The sequence below is a fragment of the Eschscholzia californica genome, unplaced genomic scaffold (assembly GCF_041429995.1).
Source record: "Eschscholzia californica isolate CP2 unplaced genomic scaffold, dmEscCali1.0.p SCAF_4, whole genome shotgun sequence".
NCBI classification, from domain to species: Eukaryota; Viridiplantae; Streptophyta; class Magnoliopsida; order Ranunculales; family Papaveraceae; genus Eschscholzia; species Eschscholzia californica.
In genome coordinates this window covers 22,044,133-22,060,405 of record NW_028238461.1, presented here as the reverse complement: position 1 = coordinate 22,060,405, position 16,273 = coordinate 22,044,133, and the positions used below count along the sequence as shown (strand labels likewise).

The 16,273-nt window shown below is 37.0% G+C and overlaps 2 protein-coding genes across 2 annotated transcripts; both read left to right on the top strand.

The window, feature by feature from the left end:
- The first annotated feature begins 1,665 nt into the window (after positions 1–1,665).
- Positions 1,666–3,142, top strand: LOC147543661 (uncharacterized). The gene is made up of 3 exons (XM_086635028.1): positions 1,666–1,823; positions 2,074–2,841; positions 3,068–3,142. Exons 1-2 carry the CDS (start codon positions 1,671–1,673, stop codon positions 2,797–2,799), a joined length of 879 nt encoding a protein of 292 aa, XP_086491154.1. The 5' UTR covers positions 1,666–1,670; the 3' UTR covers positions 2,800–2,841; positions 3,068–3,142.
- Positions 3,143–3,534: 392 nt separating this feature from the next.
- On the top strand, positions 3,535–6,458 carry LOC147543660 (uncharacterized). Its single transcript, XM_086636560.1, has 4 exons — positions 3,535–5,023; positions 5,181–5,352; positions 5,435–5,798; positions 6,035–6,458. Exons 1-3 carry the CDS (start codon positions 4,746–4,748, stop codon positions 5,591–5,593), a joined length of 609 nt encoding a protein of 202 aa, XP_086492686.1. The 5' UTR covers positions 3,535–4,745; the 3' UTR covers positions 5,594–5,798; positions 6,035–6,458.
- The last annotated feature ends 9,815 nt before the right edge of the window (positions 6,459–16,273 follow it).

Genomic DNA, 16,273 nt, shown 5'->3' with positions numbered 1-16,273 from the left:
AGATTAATATTATTTCATCATCATCTTCTTCTTAGGTTAATGCCAGTTTCAATAAGGGATCCCTACTTTTCCTCTCAACTCACACACGCTTCTTCATCTCTCTCTCTCTCTCTCTTGATAAATCTGTGTGTCTGTCTGGATTAATTATCTTTCTCTCTCTATTTTTTTTTCTTTTCTATACAACAAGGAGGAGGTGGAGAAGGAACAAAGGGTGGTGGTGGGTCGATGTGGTTTGTATCGGGGACTGTGTCGTCTCCTCCTCGACCAAGGATAGATAGAGAGATAAACTGACGACGTCCTCTACTTTTTATGTATGCACACCCATATTTCCACCGAGAGGATAAATCTAAGGCCCAAAAAAGGAGCCCAAATAGGAAATCCAACCCAATAGGGAATTATATTTCAAAAAAAACCCAAAATGTTAGATTACCTCTCTATCCCTCCAAAAGAAATTGTTCCCTATCTTATCCCTCACTCATTTCCCGCCCAAACAGCTTGCCCTCTTCCCCTCCCTGACTTGATTTGACCCGAGACTGACCAGCCTCTCTCTTTCTCTCTCGGTCACCGCGCTCTCTCTCTTCATTCACAACCTTCTTGATTAGACACAAACCCACTCCATCTCTCTCTCTTCATTCAAACGATTTCTCTCTATCTCTCCTCTCTATCTCGATCAAACGATTCCTATCTTCTAACATTCAAAGCTGCCTCTCCGTCTCTCTCTCTCTATCTCTTTTTCAAGCGAAACGATTTCGGCCATTAACCCCTAAAATCGAAACGTTACCGGCGATTCTCTCACTAGAAAAGCTATTTAAGCAACTTGATCTACTAATTTATCTCTCTATTTCGCTCTCTTTCAACGAATCTTGTGCTTCTCTCTCTATTTCGCTTTCTTTCAAACACAGGTACGTCTCTGTTCTTCTTTTAACTCTTGATCCTCTCTCTGTTGTTGGTAAATTATTAGGATTGTTAGAACATTTTTGGGGTATTTTGTTTCAGATCTTTGTTTGTTGGTACAGTTTTAGGCCTTTGGGAAAATTTGGGGGTGTTTTCAAACAATTAGGGTTTATTATTTCAAGTTCAGTAGTCTGATCTTGTGTTTTTGAGAAAACATTTTGGGTTGTTTTCAAAAAAGATTTAGGGTTAAGTTGCTCTACAGTTTGTGATAAAACATTTTGGTTTTTGTTTTGTGATTTCGGAAGCATTTGAGAGTTTATGGTTCTTCATCAAGCTTGTAGGTTAGGTTTGTTTTAACATTTAGGGTTGTGACCTGAAAGTTAGGTTTCTGTGGAGACATTTAGTACTTTGTCTTTGATTTTTAGGGGTCTGTCTTTGTTGATGAAGTGAATGATTTGTTTAATCATTCTGGGTTGTGTTGAAGAAATGTTAGATTATGTTTAGACATTTTGATAGTTGTTTGTGATTTCGGAAGCATGCATCTTCACAGAAAGGTCATTTGGGTGTTTATGAATCTTCATCAAGTTTGTAGGTTAGGGTTGTTTTAACATTTAGGTTTCTGTGCTGACATTTATTGGTGTTTGTTTTAACATTCATGGTTGTGTATAAGAAATTAGTATATGTTAAGACATTTTGATTGTGTACATACATTCTGTGTTTGTTTGAAACATGTGGGTGTGTAATACAAAACATAACAAATTTTGCAGATTAAAAAGATGGTGAAAACAAACACAAAGAAAGGAGATGCTCCTGAAAAAATACAACAGACGCCAGTGAGGGCTAGCCCTAGGAAGAGGGCTGCGGAAGAGTCATCCTCTGCTGGGCCTAGCAAAAAAGGCAAAAAAGTTGCTAGTCCTCAACAAGCAAAGGTATGTTATTGTATACACATCTTTGACAATGTCCTGTAATTAATGTTTGTGCTCTGACATTCCATATAATGGTTTGGCATATTTGTTTGTGTGTTGTCATTCTGTAAAATGTTACTCCAAATAGTTATCTTTCATTATTGTGTAGACACATTCCAAAATGATCTGCCATTGTTTAAAGTGATGTAGCATTCAGTTTAGTGTTGAACATTTTGTTGAATGTCCTGACATATCTGTTTCTGATTGTGTGAAGCATCGAGGGTTTACTTCAAAGACGAGAGTGGCCAAGGTGGAGCCTCAACCAAAACCAACAGAGGCTAAAGAGCAGAAGAAGAAAGCTGCTTTTAATTACAAATGTAATTTAAAAGCAGTTTTTAAGGTGGCTCGGGAATCAATGATGGATATTACGGACGAGCAAAAGACGATGTTGCTTGCTTCACCCTTCGGGGCCTTCTTTAAAGCATTGACCAGTAATACTTTCCGAAAAGAGAATGTGATGGAGAAGCCTAACAAAGCCATCTATGATCTGCTATACTGCTACGACAAACAGAGGCAAGCCTTCAACATCGGAGGGAAGATGATTGAGTTCACTCCCGGAGATGTTGCTTTGCTGTTGGGAGTCCCCATGGAAGGACAGGTTTACGAAGCATTCCCCACAAATGTCACCATAGATGTGGCTAAGGACCAGTTTCTTAGCAAGTATTTCAAAGACTGTATTGTAGAGGGGAAGTCTGCATCGTTTGGGGGCCCGAGCATCGAAAGGGCACTGAGTGTGGCTGCCAGAACAAAGGCTCCTGCCATTGAGTTCTTGAAACTCTGGATCATGTACATGGCAGCAACCTTCCTCTTTGCTTCAGCGGCCGGCTCCTCGGTGGTCGGGACTTTTTATCACAATCTCCAAACGGAGAGAATGATAAATAGAGTTTCATGGCCGAGAGCTATTCACTCCTACATGATGGAGAGAATCAACAAGCACTAGGAAGACCCGACCAAAGCTTCAGGCTGCCTGACTCTTCTGCCCGTAAGTATTCCTGATCATGCACTGAAATGCTTTATAATTACTTATAATGATAAAAGTCAAATTAGTTTGCTCTGACATTCTCTAATATGTTTCATCATTAACTTGGGGTAGATATCTAATGCTAAAACATTTTGCAGAATGTTTGGGAATTTCATAAAATGTTTTAGCATCCTTGTTATGCTACAGAAAAACACTTCTGACCTAAGAGTGTTTAATTTATTTGCAGTACTGGTATTGCATGCACACCAGGATCCATGAGGACCTGGTAGGAGAAGTAGGTGTAAGTCCTAGAATAGCTCGATGGATGATCGAGCCATTCTTCCTTAAGGGACTGGAAGAAGAGCTGGAAAGCATTTCTGAGGAGCAGGTAATTTGTTTTAACATTTCTTATAATGTCTCTGTGATTTGAATAAATGTTCTAACATAACTGATGTCTGAGTGACAGTGTGTGTAATGTTGGAGCATTTGCATGAATGTTTACACATTTAATTAAATGCATGCATTTTTTTAAGAGGTGTTGAGATAATAACCATATGTATCCCTCCTTGTAGGTGAAGGTGGAGTTGGTGGCGGAGTCTGTGGAAGAGGAAGAGTTGTTAAAGTTCACGGAGAGGGTGGTGGTGGAGATGAATGACGAGGAAGTAGAAAAGTTGAAGGAGGAAGTGGAGAGGTTGAGAGAAGAGAATTTGTTGGTTAAGAGAGAGTGTGAGATGGTTAAGAGAGAGAGAGAAGTATTAAAAGAGGAGTTGGAGAGGATGAAGAGAGAGAGAGGAGAGAAAAATGATGTATTGGAATTTGATTTTGGTGTCGGAGGGGAGGTGGATGTTCGAGACGAGGTGATTGGTAGAGATGAGGTGACTGTTGGAGAGGAGGTGGAGGGTGGGGAGGTTAGAGAAGAGGTGGAGAGTGGAGATGGTGGAGAGAAGATAGTGGAGCAGGAAGTAGCCCCAAAAAATCCGGAACAAGTAAACGTAGAACCCCGCAACGAAAAAGAAAGTGATGCCGAAGCCCAAACAGGACCAGCAGAAATAGACAACAAGGGTAAGAAGGCAATTTCTGATGAGTTGGTAAAGGGTCAATCTTCCGGGGAGGGGCAAAACCAGGAGCAGACAGATAGCCAAGTTGCTGGGTCAAGTGAGTAAATGCTCACGCAATTCTTTACTTCTGTTGACATTCCTGTCTTTGATTGAGAAGAAGTTTCAAATGTTGAAGCAAATACCAGCATGCTTCAACATTTAACATTATGTTTTTTCATCAGTTTACGTTTATAAAAGAAATGAATATTGTTTTTTTAGATTTAAGTTGGTTTTATTTCTAGTTTATTTAATTTTAACCAACGTATTAACTTGTGTGGAATCGTTATATCTTCTCTGAAATTCTTACTTACTTGTCAGATGATTGGTATGAACATAAATTGTTCGGCCATCGTTACAAGTTTTTTGATAAACGGTAAGTAAAAGAGTTCTATCGTACTCCCACGATGTCTTTTACCACGACAATTGAAGACTGTCTTTTACCACGAACGACAGTAGAGTGGTCGGCTAAGTAATAAATAAGAAACAAACAAGTAAGTGTTCTTCTCCGCATAAATACGTAAAATGTTGGAACATCCGTGATAACGTTTATATATATTGATCAAGAATTGGAGAATGATTTTTGTTAAGATTTGGTTTTCTATCGAATGTTGACTAGTTAAACGTGTGGTGGTGGGGACAGGTGAAAAGCAATTTGCAAGTGTTTTGAATGTAGGTGAAAAAGAGACGGAAGAACAAGACTTTCAGCTGACTTGGCCTTCAGCTTTCTTTTCAGAGGTTTGTGAAGTGGCCAAAGTATATGAAAACTACGAGATCGTGGAGAATGAAAGTTCTTCGGAAGACGATTTTGTAAATAAGCCACAGGTTGAAATGGCTGAAGTTGTTCAAACGAAAGAGAAAAACAAACAAAACTCTCTGGTTAAGAGGGTAAAAACTCAGCCAAGAACCCGAACTTTGACCGAGAAAGCAAAGCAACTCGAGAAAAAGAAAACAATCAATGTAGAGGACATTATAGAGTTAGGAGCCGGAAAGTCAGAAGAGGAGAAAGTTAAGAAGCTTGGAAACTGGAGAAGAAGCCCAGTCTGGAAGAATGTCAAGGAACAAGAAAAGGGTCTGATGGAAGAATTCCTCAGGAAAAGTGACAAAAGGTACGAGTAGGTTACTGTAATTTTCATGCACTGACAATAATGTTTGGACATTCTTGTTTGTGTTGTAACATTTATTTTCGCTTACTGTAATGTCCTAGCATTGCCTGATATGTCCTATCATTAGAAAAGGTGACACTGTTTTTTCCAAATTTTCCAGTACTAAAGTCTGGTTTAGTGACGGGATAAACGACATATGTGGAAAGCAGCTCGATATGTTGATGATGAATCTCGAGTGCGATTCACAAATAATCAACTGGGCCAGTTCCTTCGTCACTAATCACAAGGAATTGAAAGAAAAGTGTGTGCTATGCCTCCCATCAGAGATCTATGTAAGTTAAGTGATTAGAATGTTTTCCTATCGTCATCTTTTATATGAGTGAACATTTTGATAACTTTGTATTTGTTCGACAGACAATGATAAAGTCCGAGGTCAACCAAGCTTCAATCGAACAAATGCTCAATCGTACGTTGAGTAATAATGTTGGGAAACCGGAGATATTGTTTGTGTGTGCACCAATCTGCCAACCAACAACGGGGGACACAGCAAGGGAGGGCACTGGACACTATTGATATATAATGTATTTCTCCATCGGTGGACCCATTATGATTCAATGTCATTTGATAAGAAGATGGCCAAGGAGTGTTACGAAAATGCCAGGGAGTACGCGGCATATGTCGAGGATGTAATGGAAGAGGTGGGATTCACAATGTTTGGAACCCAACAAAAATATGCAGATGTCGTTGGGGAGCCAGAATTCCCTACTCAGGGAGAAAAGTAAGTGTTCTCACTCTTTATTTGTTCCAACATTATGATGCATGTTTTAATTAGTTTGAACATGTTCCAACATTCCGGGAAATGTTGGAACAAAAACTTATATGTTTTTAGACAATTGATAAAAACACACGTAATTATTAATAATGTAGTCTCATTTAATATTATGTTTCAGAATTGTCTGTGACTGTGGAAACATTATTGGTTATGCTTTAACATTTCGTTTGTGTCTTGAACAGCCCGGATTGCGGTCTGTTTGTCATTTTGAAAATTGAAGAGCTCGTGCACGACAACAGGACCCAAACAGCGTACACAAAACCCAGATTGGGTTTCCCTGGCACAAAGGAAGAGGGCCAAGCTAACCCACAACATTTTGAAAGAGAATACGATATCTTGGAGGATGGCCCGAGCTTGAAGTAGTTGCCCCTGTGTATGTTTTTTTTTGTAAAGGATCTTTTTTAATCAAAAATGAAGTAGTTGTTCAGGTAACGGGTTATGTTCATATCACTAAACCCGAAACGACTTCATTCTTGATTAGATTACAAACAAATATGGTTTGTAAATTATTTTGGGATGTTAACAACATACAATGATTTTGGATGGGATGTTTATGTTAAAACAATATGAAGTAAATTTGAATATATTATTATTTTTCTTCAACAACATGTGTGACATGCATTGTCCCCTTAGAGTTTGTTTCAGGGAAGAACATACACAGATATGTTAGAACATTCCTTTCAATGCTGGGACAAATTGACAAATGTTTGAGAAATATGTAATAATGTTCCTTCATTAATACGAATGTATTCAAAAAAATTCATAATGTTGACACATTGTAAATAATAGTAAGACATGTAAGGATTCATTCACTGAACATTTTGTAGAATGTTATAACATTTTCACAAGAGAACAAAATATGTACTAAATACCAAAAGATTTTACTAAAACATTCAACACAATGTACAGACAGTCTGTTACATGTTGAGACATATCGTTGATGTTGAAGCATTTAGAAAAATGAGAACTACAGTTGGGCCCGACATGTTGCACTGTTGTGATAAGCGGGTTGGTTGCACCTGCGACATATTCTTTTCCTCCTGGTAACATCTCCGGAACTCTGCAACCGTGTTGTACGTGGTCTCCCTGGTGCCCTTTTAACTAGTGGAGGAAGAGTCTTGGTTAATGGATCAAAAGTATAGGGTTCGTCAAAATTTGGAACGGGGTAAACACAATGTTGGTATGTGTTTCTGTAAGCCTCCACCCCCAGACCGGATCGTAAAAACATGTACTATCACCCCGAGTCTTGTTGATGCATAACATTGCATGTTGACACGGAAGCGAATCTACTTGCCAACGCCGGCAAGAGCATGTGAGAGTACCAAGATTTACGGAATGGCGTGGAGTCGAATATACTTCATAAATAAGTGGGGCTGCCTCGACGTATCTCCAAGTCTCCGCAACTTTGTATTTCGCTTGTTGCTCCAAGTTAATGGATGGGCAAAGAAATGTATTCCATCCAATAGCGGCGTCTCTATGCTTTGTCATCTTGTTCATAATCTTCTGTCTTATGGCATCCAACAATGCTGTAATAGGGAGAACGCGGGCTTTCTTTACCATGTTGTTGAAGCTCTCAGACAATTGGGAAGTGATGGCGCCATACCTGTAAGACAACATTATAACGTCTGTCACAACATTTTACGGAATGCTTATAATACATCATGTTGTGTTAGAACCGTGCACTAAATGTATCAACATTTATCCGAATGACGGAACACTAGAAAGAATGCCCTTTCATAACAGAAGCTATGATTAAATGTGAAAAAATAACTTGGTAAACTTAAAGTGTGCCGGTAACAAGGTTCATGGTGTTTCAACATTTCAACTGAAAAAGAGTAAACAAAATACCTATCTCCGGGGAAAAAGGAATCTGCCCATGATTCCGGATTAAGGGATTGGAAAAACCTCTCCACATTGGTTCCACCCATCTCAACCATTTGTTCAATGGTTGCGTGATACTCGCTCTCGGGTAATGCACGTGCCGCCGTAAACATAAGACTCTGAAAATAACGTGACTGGCGCGCCCCGTTACGTATTCTCAAGTTTAGATTACATCGTAAGTGCCAAGCACAGAATGAGTGGTGAGCGGTGGGAAAAACATTCTTCACGCCTTTTAGAATTCCAGCATGTCTATCCGAAATAAAGGTGTAACGTTTGATCGGATCCACCACTAATTTCAAATTTTGCAGAAACCAATCCCAATTATGATCATTCTCAATGTCCACAACTGCGTAAGCAATGGGGAAAAGACCTAACAAAAAAATAATAATACAAAATTAGTGCTGTTGATTCATAAAGCAATAGTGCATTAGCAATTGATCAAATGTCTAAACATACGTGGTAATGTTGAGTGACATCAATAAATGACGCAGCATCTCACTGGATGCAGCGTCAGTGTAGATCATGTTCTTAAAATTTTGTCAAGTGTTAGCAGGAACATTAGAATGTTAACGTACGATGTGAAAATGAAAACATACCGTCGTTTCCGTCCTTGGTAACCGCAGCTAAAATGCAGCCATTAAAACGAGTTTTGGCGAATGTTCCATCAATATAGATCACAGGACGATAGTGTTGAAACCCAAGGATAGATGCGTGAAGCGCAATAAAAACTCGGACAAATCTATTGGTAGTGGGTTCGATTTGCAAATCAATTATGCTATTGGGATTAGTAGTCGCCAAAGCATCTACGTACCACTTCAACTTTGCATAGGAATCACCCTCCTGCCCAAATACTTTGTCCATGGCTACCTTCTTACCACCGTAAGAAAAGTAATAGCTCAACTCAACACCGTAATCGTCTTGAAATTTTTCTTTAACTTCAGCAGTACTCCAATTTGGGTGTTTTCTGATGTCTTCATCCATTAGGCTGCCAACAAGTTTACTAGAGAGTTTGGGATCCGCAGGTTTGAGAACAACATCGAGACAATCATGTTTCGGTTCGTATTCTTTCAACAGAAACACGGATTTACATCCCAATGGTGCAACCCCGTGGACTCTCCAATTACATCCGGGTTTGGAACAAACGGCAGTCACACGACATGGTTCATTCTTGATATATTTATAGTTGTTCTTGGTTGCAATGGTATATCGACCAAGAGCGTGTCGAAAAGCTTTGACACCACCAGGGAATATTTGCCCAATCTCCGTAACTACGTCGCCCCATGAGTCACATACTAACTTCTTGTCATTATTTTGAGATGTAGAAAGTGACCTTTCAGTTTCCATACTGCAAAATTGAATAAAATGTTATGAAAGTATCATTAATTGCCTTAACAGGTTAACAAATGTATGAACATCTAGTGTAATGTCGCGGCACCATAGAGAATGTCTGGACATGCGTATGAATGTTCAGTTATCAATGAGAATGTCGTATAATTATATGAAATGTGTGAAATTATGTGAAAATGATGGATAACATTCTACTGAATGCTTCGAATATGTGGTATAATCAGGTGGTCCAAGAAGCAATGTCTGATCATTCTATCAAATGTTGGTCAAACTGATAATTCAATAGCTATGAAACAAATGTGTTAACACATGATAAAGTACTTGTAACATGTAACCAAATGTTTAGAAATTTTAGTAAATGTTAACACAAACGTTAAAGTTATACCAGAAACAAAAAGAATGTACGGACAGCGAAATAACTGTACGGACACTTCAGAAACTAAGCTTTAGACGAGAAGGATGAACAAGAGCATAAAATCTCATAAAAAAGAGTTTCATCATCAACAGTTACCTGGATTTATAGGAGAAGAAGATGGTGATTCGAACAAGTTGATGGCTGGAGAAGATGAATCGATATGATGAATGAAGAAGAGGGTTTGTATCTCGGTTTGTGTCTGTAGGTGATGACTGAACGAAGATGATGAAAATATTAGAGAGAGAAAGGTGAAAACGAAGATGATGATCGAAGAGATGATGACTGTAGAGAGAAGAAGGTGGAAAATAGGGTTTGTGTTTCGGTTTAGGTAGAGAGATAAAGTGAAACAGATTTTGGAGAGAGAAAGTAAATCAGATTTTTGAGAGAGAAAGATATGATTTGTTAGAGTTGTTGGATATATATAGGAGGGCAAAAGAGGGTTTAGAAGAAAATATGAAATCTTAGAGATAAGAGTTGGGCCCGGATTGCACATTAGGATGTGTATTTGGGTTTGATATGAGTTATTATTTGATTATTGGGTTTTGGGTGAGATAATAAACCTTGTTGGGTTTTTTTTTGTATTTGGGCCCAAAATTTGGGCCTTTCATCAAAATTTTCTATTTCCACCCATTTTCTTCTTTCCCTATCTCCCATCTCCTTCCTTCCATATACAGATATACTCCACCACTTTTTATGCGCTATTGCCTTACCACCTTTGACTATAATAACTATGCCACCTCTTCAACAAAAAAAAACTATGCCACCTATGTTACAACGGTTCTACCTTGAAGAAGGTATCTCAACTTATTACGAATGGAATGTGGGATTTAAACGTCGTTAATACATGTTTTAATAATGATATATGCAGTGCAATTCTCAGCATCAACATTAATCCTGACCTAGAGGATAAAGCCATCTGGACTCTGACTAAATCTGGTAATTTCTCACTCAAATCTATGTATAACTATTTAAGAACTAATATAGTGTACACTGTACAAGACCAGATAAACTGGTTCTTTATATGGAATATGAATACACTTCCTCGCATCAAACTATTTCTATGGAAATGTTGCACTAATAGCTTACCGGGTAAAGCAAAAATTGGTAGATTTATTGGGCATAATTACTCATGTGTTAATTGTAATGAGGATGAGACTCTTGACCATGTGATGCTCCATTGCACATTCGCTAAAGCCATTTGGTTTCACTACCAAGTTAGAACGGATCACATCACTACTACCACACAGTGGATTCAACAATGGAAACCTCTTGAGGAAGAAACAATAAACCTTTATGCTAAAATTCTATGATTTATTTGGAAAGCACGATGTGAGAATTGCTTTACGACGAATAAGCAAAATCCCTTACAAATGATCGAGAGAATTAAAAATACCACGACCACACCACTCAAGAATGAGTCCAGTATTACAACTAAATGCAGGGAAAAAACGAAGATTCAAACATGGAGCCCTCCATCGACACCATTTTTAAAGATCAACGTCAACGCCTCATTTGTCAGTCTTAATGAACCGGCTGGGATTGGATACATTATCCGAGATGCGAAGGCAAATTTCATTATAGCGGCAGCGGATACCATACGAGGACAAGACGCAGAAGAATGTGAAAGCTTGGCTATATTATCTAGTCTTTTATGGGCGATTCAACTACAAATCTTTCATGTGCACTTAGAAAGAGATAATCAAGCATTAATTCTATCTCTCAATGACAACGGAGGAGGGTTTCACTGGCAGTCACAAAGAATCATCCACCAGATTAAAGACATCAAGGACAAATTCACAAGAATAATCTTTTCTCATGTGTCTAGAAATTGCAATACTCATGCAGATGCTTTAGCTAAATGGGGTCGTACATATTGTCAAAAAAGAATTTGGAATGATGTTCCCTCTTTTATTTCTGATGTTTAGTTGACCTGTAATTAACGTTTTTTTAATGGAATTTCTCTTCATCAAAAAAAAATGTTACAAAAAAATATATGCAGTTCAACAATAAAAATATGCTACAAGGCCCCAAAATTAATTAAGCTTCAAATAGGTTTAATGATTGAGATAACATGTTCAGTTTCTACTCTGCATTATGTTTGGGCCATGATTTTTCATTTTCTAGTCAAATATCGTATTTTATGACTATATATTTGTATTTCTAGTGATGGAATCAATTAATTGGCTACCTTGTCGTTAAAGACTAAAAAGTGATGGATTGCATTTTTGGGCAGTAGTTTAGCCTTTCCGAGCTATATTGTTTATACTATGGAATAACTAAAGTAAAGATAGTTTAGATTGTCTTTAAGACCTTTATATGTGATGACCTATTATAGGATTATTAAATGACAATATATAGGCGTATTCAATTCATGTTGTATTCTCATGATGTGTCAATGTATTATGTAAAATGACTCTATGAATTTTTCGTAAAAATACAAAACTTTATGTTATTACATTACGGATATTTAATCATGTTGATAATCCCCTTCTTTTAGATTTTAAAGGTTGTCAATTCCGTCTCCTAAACTGCAGTTTAGTGTTCGCAATTTTTTGATATTACTTAGTGGGTGTTCATGTAATAATTGAAGTAAATGATGTTTCTTTAAGGGTCCATGGGTTTTAAGTCCAAAATAAAGTTCAAAAAGGGTTTAAGATCCAATCTTCTCAGAAAATAGGTTTTTAGTCCTTTTCCGTTTTGAAGAAATATTGTTGATACATAACGTGTTATGTATAACACATATAAAAAAAAATGGAATAAAGTATGAAAAAAATGAAATAAAGTATGAAACTTTAACAATAAATAACAGGTAATTTATGAAACAAAACAAGAATCAATAAACAGAAAAACACTTTAATCTTGACATATAAACATACTTTAACTAAGTTGGACTAAATATCCATTATAATTATTATTTTGGCTTAAAATCTTATATTAATATTAGGGTGGACTAAATGTGTGTTTAGGGGTAGATTTTTGGACTAGAAACCCAAAATTTGTTTCTTTAAGGTGTGTGTAGAGGAATACAATATTAGTTGACTTTGGTGATTGAGATTTGATCCTAGTTGATGTAAAAGACAATTAATTTTGAGTTAAAAACTTCACAATCTTCGTATTCACCATCCCTACCTCCCACCACCACCACTCATTCTAATCACAATTATCAATTTCGAGCACAACCAACCCGATCACCAACACTTCTCTCTATCTCTTTGTCCACTCTCTTCTTTTTCCTCATCTCTATCTCGGTATGTCTTGCGGAGGGATTGACTCCCCTTCTCTAAACAAGAGGGACTTTGCTCACGTTATCTTTCAACCGTCAACAGAGAGGAAGTTTGAGGAGAGAGATGGAGGGAGAGAAATTTGGTAGTAGTGGCGGTCGGGGGTGTTTGAAAGCGGTAGTGGTGAAGATAAGAATATGGAGTAAAACACAAGTATTTGAATTTTTACACAACAATGATTTAAATTTGAATGATCTTAACTTGTATTGTTACTTTACGGGGATGGATACTTTTGAATGGAATTGCTCTAATTTGTAGGGGTGAACATCGGTTGGATAACCGACTTTTTGAGCCTATCCATAGTCCAATCCAAAGGGTTCGGTTATTCTAAATTTCAATCCTAACCAATCCGTTCATGGTTTGGTTCGGTTACCGAACCAAACTATGCATGAACGGTTTGGTTCAAGAACAAACTTTCGAATTTTCAACTTTAAAACTAGCTATAATTATACTTCGAACGTGCTAAAAAATAGTATTATCTCACAAACTCTTAAGTCTACATGTACTTGATTAATTCGACATAGTTTATCAACATTCGAGGAAGAAAAAAAATGATAAACAATTGAATCATATATTCTCACATATATAATATATAGAAAGTAATAATAAATGGTTTGGTTCGGTTTCTTCGGTTATCCGTCAAACAAATCCATAAACCGAACCAAACCACTCGGTTTTCATATTTTAGTATCCAAACCAATCCGGATAACCATTGGATCGGTGTCCAAACCGCCCAAATCTGTTTGGATCGGATTGGTTTGGTCGGTTCGGATACTAAATGAACACCCTTGCTAATTTGAATGGTTTCCACCCCCTCACGAAAAACCCTAGCTCATCTCTATTGTAGAATAACATATCATATACTATATCTTATGTGGTCTTGGTTGGTCACTTTTTTCTTTGTTGGCGACAAAACATAACAAGTTATAACTTTTTAAAGATTTGGCCACAAGTCCACACTCCACGTTCCACAACAACTACGAAAAAAAAGAAAATTGAAAGAACCTAAACTCTAGTCATGACCAAGTAAATAAAGTCACTTTTTTTTGGTTGAAAGAAGTAAATAAAGTCACTTATTAATGGGAGATTTGCTGTTTGGACCCCCTTTCGTATAATTGATTTGCTGTTTAGACTCCCTTTTTCCAGAGTTGCACTTTGGACTCCCTTTTGACGGAATCACTCGAGAATATTCCGTCTCTAAAGTTATATTTATAAATATTCCCACTTTATCCTTAAATAATCAATTTTGCAGTTTGGGCTCCCAAGCTTCATTTCTTTCTCTGAATTGAATGATGATCAAGCATCATCTCTTTCTCCCTAAAAGATGACAAGATGATGATAATATCCCGAATGACTCTCAGGACTAAGAATCAATAGACCACCAAGGTAGCAAGAAGTCACAGCTAACAACTCAGTATAATAAACATTACATTGTACAAATACAAATCAAGTCTGATAGCCATAACCAAATAGCCATAACCAAATACAGAGAAGATGAAAAGCAAGGTTAAATCTTCATGTTTCTGACAATCTCACTCACAATTTTGCTCTTTAGATCAAATCCCATCACTTTAAAGATGAAGAAACCTAGGAATCAGAAAAATCTGAGAAGAAAAAGATAATCAACAAATTCTAAGAATGTCTTTTATTCATGATTCCTCTTTGAAAGCAAAAATGATTTCTACTATTCTTCTCAATCTTATTTATACAACATGAATCAAGTCTAGAGAGAGAAAGTAATGAAAACAGAAAAGATTAGTTAGTTAGTTCTTAGTTGATCATCCGTTATAGCAAAAGTGTTTTCTTCTTTATATCTTCCACTGGTTCCAATTTGCCGCAAATTGTTAATTAGATCAGGTTAATCTCGATCTAGGGTTTTCAGATGCCGATCATGGTTTTCCGAGATAGTTAACTTCCTAATCTCGTTTATATAGTAACCTCACGTTGATTAATGGTTGGCTTTCTCTTTACCCCTTAATTTCTCTCTCTGCTCTTTCATTCTCTATTATTTCTCTCTCTCTCTGGAAGAGAATAACACATGTCTAAATTAAACATTAGTTCTAGTCTTCTAGAGAAGGGAGGTTAAAATCAGAGTTTTAATGGCATAAAGGAATTATGGTTTGAAATAGAATTAAATTAAATAAGAGTTGATCCACCTTGGAACTTGTTGTAGTTGATAATGGAGTTGGGTAATAACACCAATAAGAAGGGTAAAATAGTCTAGAGTATTTTGCAACTGTTATACTTCACATTTTTTTCAAAAAAGGGAGTCCAAAGTGCAACTCTGGAAAAAGGGAGTCCAAACAACAAGTCAATTATACGAAAGGGGGTCCAAACAACAAGGTGGCCAATACGCGGACAACCGTTTTTCTTATATGGACAACTATTTTCGGGCCCGATGCGAGTCAACTATACTTGACTTAGTTGACTTTGATTTAATAAGGGGACAACTCCATAAAGTCTTAAATACTAATAATTAGTAACTTGTGGACTACTAACAAAAATAATAGTTAAAGATTGAAAACCTAAACTGTCTTCTTCTTCATCTTCATCCTTCTTCTTAGTCTTATTCTTCTTTCTTCACTTCTACTAAAAGTAAACTGCAGTTTCTACCATTTTTTTATCAAACCCTAGATGGATGAAGAAGACATAATCTCTTCTTTGTCTTATTCTTCTTTCTTCACTTCTACTAAAAGTAAATTGTAGTTTCTACCATTTTTTTTTTATCAAACCTTAGATGGATGAAGAAGACAAAATCCCCCAATCTGCACGCACCTAAAGAAGTTTTTCCGGACGTTTCTATAATAGGCATTAATGAAACTGATGAGGTAAAACAGAATTTAACTTGCGACGAAAATCTGGCAAAATCGGGCAATTTTCCAGATTTTCGTCGCAACTTGGCTTCTGTTATGCCATATTTTCGCAGAAAATCTGCGAAAATATGGCATAACAGAAGCCAAGTTGCGACGAAAATCTGGCAAGTTTTTTTATTATGCCAGATTTTCGTCGCAAGTAATGTTCTATTATCCCATATATTTGCACAACCCCAATTACCAGATTCATCTTCCTCTTCACCATCGTTTTCAGAGTCGAAACCAACAGATCCATCTTCGTCTTCCACATCTTCTCTGTTTTTCTTTCCCATCAGTACCATCTTCTTCTTCATGGTTGGTTTTAGAGTTTTAGGGTTCTAACCTTTATCTTTGGGAAGATTCTACAACAACTCCCTTGCCTTTGTTTGATGCCATAACCACCAATATTGCTTCTCCAAGGAATTTCTCTCTCTAGAAATTTGGGTGATGATGAAGAACAAGTAATAGAAGAGATGAAGACTAACTAACCTAGGGTTTATGGAGAAAGAGGGAGATCATCAAATAATACATCTGATTCTAAGATGACTTGGGTGAAAATAATAGAGAGTTGTCCCCTTAGAAACTGATGTCCATATAAAAATTTATTTTTTTTGCGTTGTCCACATAAGATAGTTGTCCATATAA